At 37.5% G+C, this 16,672-nt stretch overlaps 1 protein-coding gene across 1 annotated transcript in view; it reads right to left on the bottom strand.

The window, feature by feature from the left end:
* Window positions 1-3,466: 3,466 nt before the first annotated feature.
* The window catches only part of APOOL (apolipoprotein O like), a 123,258-nt gene continuing 110,052 nt past the window's right edge, over window positions 3,467-16,672 (bottom strand). Inside the window, exons 7-9 of the mRNA XM_065916438.1 lie at window positions 15,577-15,684; window positions 15,282-15,393; window positions 3,467-3,976 (exon numbers count right to left, since the gene is read on the bottom strand). Of these exons, the coding sequence (XP_065772510.1) occupies window positions 3,888-3,976; window positions 15,282-15,393; window positions 15,577-15,684 (309 nt within the window). The 3' untranslated portion in view covers window positions 3,467-3,887. The remainder of the gene's footprint in view (window positions 3,977-15,281; window positions 15,394-15,576; window positions 15,685-16,672) is intronic.

The raw sequence follows: 16,672 nt of genomic DNA, 5'->3' as shown, positions 1-16,672 counted from the left end.
ATATACTTGATAGTAGGGTGGCTGGGGAGAGGGAAGGAAGGGTTAAAGTTTAGCTGGGATCATATATGAAGGCCTTGTATGTCATGCTAATGGGTCTTGATTTGATCCTGTAGACAATGTTGAGTCACTGAAAATCTCAGGAAGACAATTATGTCATAATAATCTGATAGATGGGTAGCAGACACTATATATTAACTTAAACTCAACACCATTCCAAATTCCTTACCACTTGCCTTTCTCTTCATAGACAAAAATGTAATTTGCCAATCTTAAATATGACTTATTAGACAAATTTTGGTTAAGATATAGACAGAAGTCTTTTGAGAGGGACTCTAAGAAATCATTTAATTCTCTGATAAGAGGGAGTCAGAAGCATCTGGTACAGCTTTTTGTAACCCCTTTTCCTATTTTGAATGTGTGTGTGTGTTTCCCAGAGGTATAGGAGCCATTTTGTGATCATGAGGTGACAAATCAACATGCTAAAGAGTATAGTAGAAAGAGAAATATGGCTATATCCTTGATGACACCAATGAGTCACTATACCAACTCTGTACGGACCAATTACAGACTTTAAACAGACTCATTTATTTAAGCAGCTATAGTTAACTGGTTTACTGATACTTATAAGCAGGATGCAATGTTAAGTGACAGAAAGCAGACTGATGGCAAGCAGATTGACCAGAAGCATATATAATAATCCAGGAAACTGATTATGAAGACCTGAATGAGAGTAAGGATTAGAGAAAGTAGAATCGATTCAAGAAACAAAGAAGTGAGAGAGATATAGAGACAATTTAATTTTAGGTCTTTTGATATTGGGGCTTCCCAGGTGGCTCAGTGGTAAAGAATTCACCTGCCAATGTAGAAGATGCAGGTAGACCTGGGTTCAATACACTGGAGGAGGGAATGGCAACCCACTCCAGTATTCATGGCTGAAGAATCCCATGGACAGAAGAGCCTGACCTCCTGAGAAACCTGTATGCAGGTCAAGAAGCAACAGTTAGAACCAGATGTGGAACAACAGACTGGTTCCAAATTGGGAAAAGAGTATGTCAAGGCTGTATATTGTCACTCTGCTTATTTAACTTATATGCAGAGTACATCATGTGAAATGCTTGGCTAGATGAAGCATAAACTAGAATCAAGATTGCAGGGAGAAATATCAATAACCTCAGATATGCAGATGACATCATCCTAATGGCAGAAAGCCAAGAGGAACTAAACAGCATCCTGATGAAGGTGAAAGAGGACAGTAAAAGAGCTGGCTTAAAACCCAACATTCAGAAAACTAAGATTATGGCATCTGGTCCCATGAGTTCATGGCAAATAGATGGGGAAACAATGGAAACAGTGACAGACTTTGTTTTCTTGGATTCCGAAATCACTGCAGCCATGCAATTAACAGGTGCTTGCTCCTTGGAAGAAAAGCTATGACAAACCTGTGCTGTGCTGTGATTAGTCACTCAGTCATGTCCAACTGTTTGCAACCTCATGGACTATAGCTTTCCAGCCTCCTCAGTCCATGTGGATTCTTCAGGTAAGAATACTGGAGTGGGTTGCCATGCCTGCCTCCATAGGATCTTCCCAACCTAGGGATCGAATCCAGGTTTCTCTCAGTGCAGATGCATGTTGCCTACTAAAAAGCAGAGACATCACTTTGCTGACAAAGGTCCATCTAGTCAAAGCTATAGTTTTTCCAGTAGTCATGTATGGATGTGAGGGTTGGACTATAAAGAAGACTCAGTGCCTAAGAATTGATGCTTTTGAACTATAGTGTTGGAGAAGACTCTTGAGAGCCTCTTGAACTGCAAGGAGATCCAACCAGTCCATCCTAAAGGAAATCGACCCTGAATGTTCATTGGAGGGACTAATTCTGAAGCTCCAATACTTTGGCCACTTAATGTGAAGAGCCAGCTCACTAGAAAAGATGCTGATGCTGGAAAATATTGAAGACAGGAGGATAAAGGGATGACAGAGGATAAGATGGCTGGATGGCATCAATGACTCAATGGACAGGAGTTTGAGCAGGCTCTGGGAGATGGTGAAGGGCAAAGAGGCCCGGAGTGTTGCAGTCCATGGGGTCACAACGAGTTGGATACGACTAAGTGACTGAACAACTATTGATACTGAGAATCTCTATGGGATATACAGGGCTTTCCAGGTGGTGCTAGTGGTAAAAGAACCTGCCTGCCAATGCAGGAGATGGAAGAGATGTGGGTTTGATCCCTGGGTTGGGAAGAACCCCTGGAGGAGGGACTGGCAAATCACTCCAGTATTCTTGCCAGGAGAACCCCAGGGTTTTTGGAGAATCCCTCTGGGCTACAGTCCATAGGGTCGCAAAGAGTCAGACATGACTGAAGCAACTTAGCACACATGCACATATTGGATATAAGATAGATATGAGTAATAATTATATAGGTACACACTTCTGGAGAAATATGGAAATATAAATAATAGGGACATATAAATGATGCTTGAAGTCAGTGAAGTATGTTGAATGGAAGTGAGAGAGCAGAGTGAGAAAAAACAAGAAATGCAAATTGAGGAGCCTGAGTATGTAAGGGATTCAGAGCAAGAGAAGAATGAGTAACAAGAGGAGCAGGAATAACACTAAAAGGAGGACTGAATTTCAGGAGGGAGTAGTTACGAGTTAATCATTACAGAAAATTCAAGTAGGTACAGAGGATGAGATTATTCGATAGCATCACTAACTCAATGAACATAAATTTGAGCAAATTTTGGGAGATAGTGAAGCAAACTCTGGGAGATCTGGTGTGCTACAGTCTATGGGGTCGCACAGAGTCAGATATAACCTAGAGATTGAACAACAACAACATAGAGGCCAAGGTGTAGCAAGTTATAGAGGAATTGAAATTGAGGACATAAGAAAGTGACATTAATTAGTGTTTTATGAAGTCTGGAAATCATAGGAAGGAGAAAGAAAAGATAGCTCAAGAGGAAGAGGGAGTTAGGGAAAGGGTCTTGCTACTGTTGTTTTTGGATAAAGAGGATATGAAGCTGTTAGAGACTGAGGAAAGAAATCAGTTAAAAGAGAAACAAAGGACTGAAAACTAAACAGGATGGAATATGGTACTAGAAAAGATGGAAAGGAGATCAGGAACACAAATAGAAGCATCAGCTTTAGAAAAGGGGGATGTATGGCTGAAAAGTGATAAGTCTTGAAGACAGATGGGAAGAAGTTGGGAAAGACTATGTCTAATAACTTATTTTTCCCTCTGTGTAATAGGAGACATAGTCATCTTTGGCTGGTATAGGAGATTTCAGAATAAGAGGTCTGTAAAACCTCTCCTGGAGACCAGAATAGGAAACTACCCAGGAATCAGTAGAAAGAATGCTAAGCAGCACTGAGGGGTCCCATGTAGCACATAGTCCTCTCAAACAGACTAATTTTTGGACATCTAAGAGGAGTTAGCATTAATTAAACAAAGAGACAAAGCCAAGCCCATGTCATAAAATATGTATATTTTATTACATCTCTGGGAAATGCAAAACAAATGGGGGAGTGAACACATCCTTCCACACACCATTCTAATTTAGTTGATATTAATTCAGAAAAGCTACAGCAAATATATATGTGTATATGTATATATATTTATATATACACACATTTTTTTTTATAAACACACTTAAAGTCACCAAATGCATCCTAATACTTCTACTTCTGCCTCCTCATCGATCATTTAATGTTGTTTGGATTGTATTCAGTTTGTGTTTTAGTCACTTATGTGATTTGCCAAACTGTACATTAGAAGATGTAAGGGAAAACTTGGTTTAATTTATACCCTATGCATCAGTTACCCATTACACCATCTTTTTCACCATTATTTGAGACTTCACATATGTTGTAGTTCTGTATGCAGACTATTTCAACTTCTAGTGCTGTACATATCTATATCTTCTGGATGGGACTGCCCGTGATCCATGAGCTTGGGGTCAGGCATAAACTGTGTAGCACCTGATAAAGTATTAAAATGAAAAAAAAAATTAGTCATTCATTTAACAAATTTCTTGTTAATGTGGGGAACACATCAATGAGCAAAACAGATAAAAATCTCTACCAACATGGACCTAACATTCAAGTTGGGTGAAAGAGACAATAAGTTAAGTAAACAGTATGTCAGATGGTGGTATGAAGAAAAATAAAACAGAGTGGAGAGACATATGGAGAGATTGGGTGATCTGCAATTTAAAACAGGGTGGTCAGGGAAAGAAAGCCTTCCATATTTGAGCAAAGAACCAAAGGAGGTGCAGGTATGAGCCCTGTAGCTATCTGAGGGAAATGCCTTACTGAAAGAGCAGGTTGCAAGTGTAACAGACCTTAGGTATGTCTGAGGAGCCATAAAATGGCCAATATGGCTGGAACAGAGTTAGCAAGATGTGCTGATGGTGGATACAATGAGTGATAGAAGTCATGATCAGAAAACAGTGGAATGCTAGGCCACACAAGGTCATAAGAAAGTTTTTCTCTTTTATTCTAAGAGATGAGAAGTCACTGGACAGTTTTGAGCAGAAGTGTAATATGATATTGTGTTTTTTAAAAGGTTACTCTTGGCTATGTGTAGAAGAGAGTGTAGGGAAACAAGCATAGAAGTAGGGAGACCAGTTAGGAAGCTATTATAGCAAAGAAGACTGCAGTACCCCAGGAGGGAAATGGTAATGGCTTTTATTAGGGTAGTAGAGGTGGTGAAAAGGTATTGAATTCTGGATAAATTAAAGACAGGATTTCCAAAATGGATTCAGTATGTCGTGTGAGGGATACTCTTTAATTTGAGAAACTAAAAGAATGGAGTTGACATTTACTGAGATGGAGGAAATATAGAAACATGTTTTGTTGTTGTTGTCATTCAGTCGCTCAGTCATGTCCGACTCTTTGCAACCTCATAAACTGTAGCCCACCATGTTCCTCTGTCCATACAATTTCTCAGGCAAGAATACTGGAGTAGGTTACCATTTCCTTCTCCAGGGCATCTCCCCAGATCAGGAATTGAACTTCCATCTCTTACATTGGCAGACAGGTTCTTGACCACTGAACCACCAGGGAAGCCCCAGAAACATGTTTGGGAGAAGGTAAATGAAGTGTTAAGTTTTAGGTGTGCTATATTTGCATTGCTAACTAGACATCACTTCATGGCAAATAGATGGGGAAACAATAGAAACAGTGATAGACTTTGTTTTCTTGGGCTCCAAAACAACTGCAGCCATGAAATTAAAAGACACGTGTTCCTTGGAAGAAAAGCTATGACCAAAACAGACAGCAAACTAAAAGCAGAGACATTACTCTACAACAAAGGTCCATCTAGTCAAAACTATGGTTCTTCCAGTAGTTATGTATGTATGTGAGTTCAGTTCAGTCGCTCAGTCATGTCCGACTCTTTGCGACCCCATGAAGCGCAGCACGCTAGACCTCCCTGTCCATCACCAACTCCTGGAGCCCACCCAAACCCTTGTCCATCAAGTCAGTGACGCCATCCAACCATCTCATCCTCTGTCGTCCCCTTCTCCTCCTGCCCACAATCTTTCCCAGCATCAGGGTCTTCTCAAATGAGTCAGCTCTTTGTATCAGGTGGCCAAAGTATTGGAGTTTCAGCTTCAGCATCAGTCCTTCCAGTGAACACCCAGGACTGATCTCCTTTAGGATGGACTGGTTGGATCTCCTTGCAGTCCAAGGGACTCTCAAGAGTCTTCTCCAACACCATAGTTCAAAAGCATCAATTCTTATGCACTCAGTTTTCTTTATAGTCCAACTCTCACATCCATACATGACAACTGGAAAAACCATAGCCTTGACTAGACAGACCTTTGTTGGCAAAGTAATGTCACTGCTTTTTAATATGCTGTCTAGGTTGGTCATAACTTTCCTTCCAAGGAGTAAGCCTCTTTTAATTTCATGGCTTCAATCATCATCTGCAGTGATTTTGGATCCCCCCCCCAAAAAAGTCAGCCACTGTTTCCACTGCATCCCTATCTATTTGTCTTGATGTGATGGGACCAGATGCCATGATCTCAGTTTTCTGAATGTTGAGCTTTAAGCCAACTTTTTCACTCTCCTCTTTCACTTTCATCAAGAGGCTCTTTAGTTCTTCTTCACTTTCTGCCATAAGGGTGATGTCACCTGCATATCTGAGGTTATTGATGTTTCTCCTGGCAATCTTGATTCCAGCTGGTGCTTCCTCCAGCCCAGCATTTCTCATGATGTACTCTGCATATAAGTTAAATAAATAGGGTGACAATATACAGCCTTGAGTTACTCCTTTTCCTATTTGGAACCAGGCTGTTGGTCCATGCCTAGTTCTAACTGTTGCTTCCTGACCTGCATACAGATTTCTCAGGAGGCAGGTCAGGTGTTCTGGTATTCCCATCTCTTTCAGAATTTTCTACAGTTTACTGTGATCCACACAATCAAAGGCTTTGGTATAGCCAATAAAGCAGAAATAGATGTTTTTTCTGGAACTCTCTTGCTTTTTTGATTATCCAGCGGATGTTGGCAATTTGATCTCTGGTTCCTCTGACGTTCTAAAACCAGCTTGAACATCTGGAAGTTCACAGTTCACGTATTGCTGAAGCCTGATTTGGAGAATTTTAAGCATTACTTTACTAGCGTGTGAGATGAGTGCAATTGTGGGGTAGTTTGAGCATTCTTTGGCATTGCCTTTCTTTGGGACTGGAGTGAAAACTGACCTTTTCCAGTCCTGTGGCCACTGTTGAGTTTTCCAAATTTGCTGGCATATTGAGTGCAGCACTTTCACAGCATCATCTTTCAGGATTTGAAATAGCTCAACTGGAATTCCATCACCTCCACTAGCTTTGTTTGTAGTGATGCTTCCTAAGCCCCACTTGACTTCACATTCCAGGATGTCTGGCTATAGGTGAGTGATCACACCGTCGTGATTATCTGGGTCGTGAAGATCTTTTTTGTACAGTTCTGTGTATTCTTGCCACCTCTTCTTAATATCTTCTGCTTCTTTTATGTCCCTACAATTTCTGTCCTTTGTTGATTCCATCTTTGCAAAAATGTTCCCTTGGTATGAGAGTTGGACTATAAAGAATGCTGAGTGCCAGAGAATTGATGCTTTTGAATTGTGGTGTTGGAGAAGACCGTTGAGAGCTCCTTGGACTGCAAGGAGATCCAACCAGTCCATCCTAAAGAAAATCAGTCCTGAACATTCATTGGAAGGACTGATGCTGAATCTGAAACTCCAATACTTTGGCCAACTGATGTGAAGAACTGACTCATTGAAAAAGGTCCTGATGCTGGGAGGGATTGAGGGCAGGAGGAGAAGGGGACAACAGAGGATGAGATGGCAGGATGGCAGCGCTGACTCAATGGACTTGAGTCTGAGTAAACTCCGCGAGTTGGTGACGAACAGGGAGGCCTGGTGTGCTACAGTTCATGGAGTTGCAAAGTGTTAGACACGACTGAGTGACTGAACTGAACTTACTGAACCAGACATCTGAATAGAAATACTGAGTAAGCAGTTAGAAATGTGAATCTAGAGTTCAGGAGTCGCCTCGCTGTTTTATAAATTTTATGTACCTAGGCTATAAATAGCATCTAAAACTATGGGAACATATGAGGTCATCCAGAACATCAGAAAAGAAGTCCAAGGAATGAGCCCTTTGGATCCTCCAACTTTTTGAGGTTAAGAGTATTAGGAGAATATAGCAGAGAAGACTGCAAAGAAACAGCCAGTCAGTGAAGTAAGAGAACCAAGAATAAGTGATATCCCACAGGCCAAGTAAAGAGACTGTTTCAGGGAGGAAGGAGTGACCATTTCTGTTAGAAGTTACTGATGGATTATATAAGATAGAGATTGGGAATGGAACCTGGATTTGGCAGTGCGGATCAATGGTGATTTTGATAAGCTGACTGTGTACCAGGCAAGATGTCACATTATTTTCATGCATTATCTCAGAATAACACCATGAGACAGATGACATTTTTATATTATCCATGTTTTACAGATAAGGGCATTTTAATGTAGAGGTTAAGAAACTTGAGCAGTGTCATCCAGGTGATTAAGTAGTGGAGCCAGGATTGAATCCAGTTTTGTCTGACTCCCAATACAACAACCCTGGCTTTTCTGTAAAGTGAGGGTTAGAGTAGGCAGAAATGTCACAAAATGTCACAAAACCCTGGCTCTTCTGTAAAAGGGGGATTAGAGTAGTCACAAAATATCACAAAATTACTTTAGTATTCAACAGAATAATAAATACAAAGTGGTACATATACTACCCTGTGTATGTTAAGTAGGTAAAAAGAATTTTTATATTTATTTTGTGACATACACTAAAAATATTTTTCACATTTTTTTTATTTTAAATATTTTTCAAATTCTGATTCATTTTGAAATGATTTTTTTTTACATCTGAGAGACACACCTTTTTGCCATAAAGGAATTTAGTTTCTAGGTAAAAGTGAGAAATAGATTTATATACACATTTATTTTACAGCTACCTTTTCAGAAATAGTTTCTGTTTTATAAACTGGGATAGATCTATATGTAACTTCACCACTAAGTATATTTTAAAAACAGCCAGATCTTAAATAATCACTACCCGTGACAAGAATACATTTCTCCATAGACTTTTAAACTGGAAACCTTTTGGAGGAGGGGAGTCTGTGGACAGAATTCATGTGATCTATGAACTTGGATAGGGGAAATTTGTCTTTGTTTTCATTAACCTCTGACTGAAAAATGAATGTCTTCTTCAATAATGAATGCAGGCAACAAACCACAATACTATACACTTAATAGTACCTTAGACTCTGTCACTAATAGAAACCATAGATATTTTCATATCACACTGCAGTTGCAGATATCTTGAAATATTTATACTTACTACTACTTCAAAATTATACCCTTTATCAGATATGTTGTTAAATATTGTTGATTAATACAATTAGGGAAGCTCATACATTACTGTGTATTTTGTTTATGCATTTAAAAACATTCTGAGATGGGGTCTGTAGTACAAGTAGGTTAAGAAACAGTGGTTCTGACTTCTCCTTTTCCAAATGCATCTTCCTGGTGGAAGCTTTTGGTCAGTACAAGTGAAAAATGTACTAAGAAATAGTTTTATCAAATAGACATACTATAGGTTCAGTTCAGTCGCTCAATCGTGTCTGACTTTTTGTGACCCCATGAATTGCAGCACGCCAGGCCTTCCTGTCCATCACCAGCTCCTGGAGTCTACCCAAACCCATGTCCATCGAGTCGGGGATGCCATCCAACCATCTCATCCTCTGTCATCCCCTTCTCCTCCTGCCCTCAATCTTCCCCAGCATCAGGCTCTTCTCAAATGAGTCAGCTCTTCGCATCAGGCGGCCAAAGTATTGGAGTTTCAGCTTCAACATCAGTCCTTCCAATGAACACCCAGGACTGATCTTCTTTAGGATGGACTGGTTGGATCTCCTTGCAGTCCAAGGGACTCTCAAGAGTCTTTTCCAACACTGCAGTTCAAAAGCATCAATTCTTTGGCACTCAGCTTTCTTTATAGCCCAACTCTTACTATAGATATACTATAATAAGCATTGACAAATACTTATTTTATATAAGCCTGAATGTGTCTGATTTGCTTAACAATGTTCATCAACTGACTAAGTTTTCTAACACTTCTACTAACTTTCTTAATTTATATTATTGTCCAAAATCTGGTCAAATAGTCAGCTCACCTATATTTGAAAGGCTCTGTTGCCTTTAGATCCCCATCTCTCAAAATGTGTTGAAGGGCTTGAGATTTTTTGTTTATTCATAGCTTATATTGGTCATTATTAACTAGAGGAATGTGCATACAGAATTCCTTGTGGAGCTTTTCCTATAATCCACCTGCTTGGAGGCCTCACCACTGGAAATTCTAATTTATAATTCTTATGCAGAGTGAATTTTAGGGAAAAAAACTCAAGAAATTGTGATGTGGATCCCTCTGGCTTAGAACCACTTAGCCTAGTTCATTTGATTCCTGCCTTTTTAAAAAGGGTTTGTCTCATGCTTTTCTGAGTAATTAAAGATTATATTTTTCCTCAGAAATTTCTTCATCCTTTTGATAAAAGGCTCTCTGTCTTCCCAAAGAATTAGCAGTCATAAAACTCTTCTTGAATCTCATTCCCCTAATCATGATAATGCTTTTCTTTGTAGTTTATCATATTTTAAATCTCTAATAAAAAATATTTATGCTTAGCTTTTTTAGTCAACTTTAAAAAAAGCTGCTGTTATAGCAAACAGGTAAAGAATAAAGTTGTTTATAAAACAGCAAAGAATTATTGTCTCAAATAGCCATTAGGTGTTACCTGTTCACTGATAATTTAGTTCACGCCTTATCTCATTTATATTTTAAGCAAGTTCATTATCAAAACTAGGACAGACCACTAATAAATTGCTGAGCGAAATTATGAATATTAGAGATTCTATTTTTGTTTCTTCTGCATAAAATCAGGATGATATTCAGTATTCAGCTGTCTCAGTAACTGAAACACTTAAACATATTAATCATTGCAAAGTGTGTTCTCCCACTGATCTATTCTTTCCATTCTTTTTTCTCTCTGGCTTCAGTTTGTCTTTTTTATCCTATATTTGAGTTCATTATTTCTGTCCTCTTTTTGTATACAATCTGCTATTAAACCCATCCAATAAGTTCATAATTTCAGGTACTGTATTTTTCACATCTAGAATATCCACTTGATTTTTTCAGATTCCAACTGGCTGTGAAATTTTCCATCCTTTTGTCCATTTTGTTCATCATATTTTCCACTTGACATATTAGCCATAGTTATTTTAAAGTGCTTTTCTGCTAACTTCAATATTTAGATCACCTGTGGGTCTGCTGTAATTTTTTTTCTCTTTTCTTAGTCATATCTTCCTGTCTCTTTGCATGACTAGTATTTTATTTGTAGGACTTCCCTGTAGCTCAAATGGTAAAGAATCTGCCTGCAACTCAGGAGACCAGGGTTCGATCCCTGGGTCTTGAAGATCCTCTGGAGAAGGGAACAGCAATCCACTCCAGTATTCTTACCTGGAGAATCCCATGGACAGAAAAGCCTGGCAGGGTACAGTCCACAGGGTTGTGAAGAGTTAGACAAGACTGAGTGACTAACACACATTTTATTTGTATGGTGGACACTGTGTAAAAAAGAACTGTAGAAGCTCCAGATAACATCATCTGCAGAGTGGGGACTCTTTTCCTTTCTTGGGGAGGTGTAAAGTATTGATACTTATCATCTCACTACAATCAGGCACTGAGCTGTGTTGCAGTTTACAGAAGAGTCAATCAACCCTGTTCCTCAGGTATGGTACTCTCTAGCTTCTGATTGACAGCTTGAGTTTCTGTCTCCCTAACACTAAAAGACTGTAGGAAATTTTGTTTTGCCTATCAGAATTTTGATTTTGGATATTTAGTGTCATGACCCATATAATAATCTGGGAAATATCATGAGGGGAACATGAGTCATGAATGTATGGTACACCTCATCCCTCTAAAATAGGAATCAGCAAATTTATTTGCAAAGGACCAAAGTAAACATTTAAACTTTATAAACCATAAGGTCTCCATCACAACCACTCAACTCTGCCAATTTAGGGTGAAAGCAGCCACAGACAATACATGAATGAGTGTGGCTGTGTTGCAATAAAACTTTATTTATGGATATTATAATTTATATTTCATACAATTTTCACTTGTCATGAAACATTTTTCTTCTGATTTTTAAAAAACTATTTAAATTACATAGGAACTATTCTTGGCTTGTGGAATGTGCAAAAAGAGTGAGCCAGATTTAGCACAAAGTCCATAGCTTGCCAACATCTATTTGAGAGAGACATTAATCTTGTGAGACTGTGAGAGATTTCATTCTTTTTTTTCTTTACAAATTATTTTAATATATTATGTATATTAATATATATGCATGTATACACTGTCAAGAAAGTTTTCTTAACTCGAAAAAAGTTTCTATGAAACATCTTCATTTCGACTACTTAGAGACAGAATATATTTATTTTTTTCTGATTACAAAAAAGTATGCTGATTATAAAAATCCAAATATTATATAGATAAATTAAAAAGCAAAGGTCTCCCACAATCATAACTCTAGAAATAACTGTTTTCAATAATTTAAACAGGTTAGTACAAATTGTTCCAGAACACAGGCATATGTGCACACACATATATACAGACTACAATTTGGTTTTTGTTACTTAATAATATATCCTGGACATTCATCCATATCATTTCATTCTGCTTTCATCAGATTTTGAAGAGGTCCATGTCACCAAATTTCCAAATTTGTGATTCCCAAAATAACAGTTGTCACCATAAATGTATATGGATGATAGAGGACAATCAAACTCACGCTCTGAGTCACAATATATTGTTGGACAATATACACAAGTTATTCTGTATGGTGAGAAGTGGTGGCCAGGGACGTGCTCCCCCACTAAGTAATGTGCTCCCAAAGTGTGCTCAATGACAAATTTGTTTATTGGCAAAATGGACAATTACTCTAGGCCAATGATAATGATATATTGTAACACTCATTGAGAATTTAGTATGTGCTTGACAGTGTACTTTTTGCTTTACATGCAATATCTCACTTAATCTTCATAACAATCATGTCAAAAAATACTATTATTGACTCTCTTTTATAGATGAAGAGACTGAGGCTTGGGGTATTAGATAACTTGCCCCAGGCAATAGAACCAGTAAATGCTGGATTTAGGATTAAGATTCATGTTCTATCTTAAAACCGCTTTTGCACAACAAAGGAAACTATAAGTAAGGTGAAAAGACAGCCCTCAGATTGGGAGAAAATAATAGCAAATGAGGAAACAGACAAAGGATTAATCTCAAAAATATACAAGCAACTCCTGAAGCTCAATTCCAGAAAAATAAATGACCCAATCAAAAAATGGGCCAAAGAACTAAACAGACACTTCTCCAAAGAAGACATACAGATGGCTAACAAACACATGAAAAGATGCTCAACATCACTCATTATCAGAGAAATGCAAATCAAAACCACAATGAGGTACCATTACACGCCAGTCAGGATGGCTGCTATCCAAAAGTCTACAAGCAATAAATGCTGGAGAGGGTGTGGAGAAAAGGGAACCCTCTTACACTGTTGGTGGGAATGCAAACTAGTACAGCCACTATGGAAAACAGTGTGGAGATTTCTTAAAAAACTGGAAATAGAACTTCCATATGACCCAGCAATACCACTTCTGGGCATACACACTGAGGAAACCAGATCTGAAAGAGACACGTGCACCCCAATGTTCATTGCGGCACTGTTTATAATAGCCAGGACATGGAAGCAACCTAGATGCCCATCAGCAGATGAATGGATAAGGAAGCTGTGGTACATATACACCATGGAATATTATTCAGCCATTAAAAAGAATTCATTTGAATCAGTTCTAATGAGATGGATGAAACTGGAGCCCATTATACAGAGTGAAGTAAGCCAGAAAGATAAAGAACATTACAGTATACTAACACATATATACGGAATTTAGAAAGATGGTAACGATGGCCCTATATGCAGGGCAGAAGAAGAGATGCAGAAGTACAGAACAGACTTTTGAACTCTGTGGGAGAAGGGGAGGGTGGGATGTTTCGAAAGAACAGCATGTATATTATCTGTGGTGAATCAGACCACCAGCCCAGGTGGGAGGCATGAGTCAAGTGCTCGGGCCTGTTGAGCTGGGAAGATCCAGAGGAATCGGGTGGAGAGGGAGGTGGGATGGGAGACTGGGATGGGGAATTCGTGTAACTCTATGGCTGATTCATATCAATGTATGACAAAACCCACTGAAAAATAAATAAATTAATTAAAAAAAAAACAAAAACAAAAAAACCTATGCTCATGATCACTACTGTTTTTCACATAATGGACCTTTGGGATTGCATATGAAATGTGGAAATAATGTGTCTCAATTCTGGGTCTACTATATAATCAACCCTGAATGATATATGATAAGGATGAATAGTACTGAGTATCTCTCTCCTCTATATGTCTCCTTAGAATGCTTTTCATATACCAGATTACCTATGATAAGCAGGCAAAAGGTTCCAGAATACAGATGTGAAAAGAAAACACATTGGCTAGGAGTGTCTGGTCCCACTGTTAAGCTGTAACATCTCCACAAAGATCTCTGGAGTTGACAGGCATTTAGAGAAATGACCAGATATATTATATACTTGAGGGAATATGATAAACTATAGATTATTCAGAGAGTCTAAAACCTGTATAACTTATCTTGATTAGAAAAGAGAGGAGACAGGAAAATATTAAAATTCAAATCAGGTTTGTTACTCAGTGAGAGCTTTTATAAAGATTAAGTGACAGGAGAGGAGACTAAAATCTCCTCAGAGGAAATTAGAGACTAAAATCATGTTTTAAATTAGATAATCTATATGCAAAGGAGGAGCTTGGACTTCAGTGTCAAGAATATCTAGACTATAAAAATAACTCTATTTGTAAACTATAATTTTGGGCAGGTTACTTAAGTTCCCTGAATCTCAGTCTATTCATCATAAAACAATTATAATTACACACACACCAGAGTTTTTTTTATTTTGCTTTTTGGGAGAGGATTGAATAACACATTTATAGTTCTTTGCCCCAAAGCAGTTGCTCAGTAAAGGGCAGATATTTTCATTATTCTCTAATTCTCTATGTCTGAGTTGGTCCTATTTCCTTTGTAATAAGATGACTTGATGCATAGTATCATTTACTTAGTACAGATAAACCTACATAAGCCAATGACTGGTGAGTTTATGTGAATATACTATTGAAATGATATCTGTTTCTTTTTGATCACAGTAAAACCATGGCAGTATTTGTTTAGAAAGTATAACTGTCACATTTTGATCTCACATAGTTGCCTGTATCTAATACTAGCAAAGATACTAGTATTATAATTTGTGCTATTTATACTATTTATGCTGAAAGTTTTCCTAGTATCTAAACTAAATAAAACTGAAGGTGGAAGCAAAGACAGATGGGGATAGAACAAGAAATGGAAAACTGGTATTTCTTCTATGTAGATGTGACACATTGTTATAGCCTATAAGCTAGAAGAATCCAGAAAGACACATTTTCCTCTACCTGATTGAGAACTTCATAACCTAAAAAGATACACAGACTACAGATATGAGGACAAAACATTTATGAAAACACATAAATAAATTCAAACTACTAATTATAATACTATAAAGTTATTTAAGAAAATATTAATTTTAAAAACGAATTATTCCAAACAAACCTGATGTAGATTTGGTCTTTGTTTCAGAGTTGAGTTCTGTTGGCAAAGGCACTGAATGTTTCAGGTTGTGAGTTGTTTCTGCAGGTATTTCTATTTCATCAGCACTTCCTAGCTGTTTACCAAAAAAATTTTTCTTTCATAAGTAAATTATTTTACTAAAAGAATAAAATATCCTAAAAAATTATAGCATGCAAGGTAGTATATTCCTTCATCTCTTTTCATTCCATCCTTGACCTCTGTCTAGGACATCCACCTAAACAAAACAGTCTACATTTTTAGTCCATTTAAACTCTACCTTAGTTTCTTCTTTATGTTCAGGAAGTTTTTTGTTGTTTTTTGTCCACAGTGATTTAACAGCTTCATACACTTGCTGGCTTGTAGCATATGCCTTTTTCCCAGCTACCTAATTAAAACAAAAAGAGAGTCAAATAATATAAATTTTTAAAAGTTAAAATAACAAATATTAAAAAAAATTATGTCTTGTATTTTATATGAGAAACCAGGTCAGAATCAACAGTAAAGCTATAAGTCTCTAGATCATGATAACACACAGCTTCATTTTCTATATCTTATACAAAAAATTATTTGCCTCATGATATATATTATTTTGAGGTGTGATTTTTTTTCAAAAGCTTAACAACATGTCACAGAGATGTTTCCATATCAGTTTGTATACCAGAAGATCTGCTTCTAATAGCTGCACAGTGTGTACTCTATAAGGAACACATCATAATTCATTTAACAAACCCACTATTGATGGGCATATGAGCATTATGATTTGTTTAACAAATCCTTTGGTGACGGGCATCCTTTTTTTTCTTTTGGCAATTATAACCATGCTGTAATTAGCATCCTTTCACAAATAACTGGGATCATATACCCTTGTGGTAATTGCTTGGGTATATCATTACATTTTGATTTTTGATACTATTGCCACATGGCCTTCAGAATTTCAGCACTGTACTGTAGCAATTTACACTCTCACCAAGAGTATATAACTATTTTCCAACTCAATTTCTCAGCAGCAATTTTATGAATCTTTTAAATCTCTGTCAAATGGAAAGGCTAAAAACCAATATCTAAATTATCTTTTAAATTTGGATTTATTTGATTGCTGATGAAGTTAAGCATCTTTAATATATTAGGCCACTTACATTTCTTATTTTGTGGATTGTTTGTTCATATACTTTCTTCATTTTCTTAGAGGGCATTCATTGTTTTCCTATTGATATATACGAGCTTTTCATATATGGAAGGATATTATTTAGTCCTGTGTTCAGTTCAGTTCAGTTCAGTTGCTCAGTCGTGTCTGACTCTTTGCGACCCCATGAATCGCAGCATGCCAGGCCTCCCTGTCCATCACCACTTCCCGGAGTTTACTTAAACTCATG

The sequence above is a fragment of the Muntiacus reevesi genome, chromosome X, assembly GCF_963930625.1.
Source record: "Muntiacus reevesi chromosome X, mMunRee1.1, whole genome shotgun sequence".
NCBI classification, from domain to species: Eukaryota; Metazoa; Chordata; class Mammalia; order Artiodactyla; family Cervidae; genus Muntiacus; species Muntiacus reevesi.
This window is presented reverse-complemented; position numbering and strand designations above follow the sequence as displayed.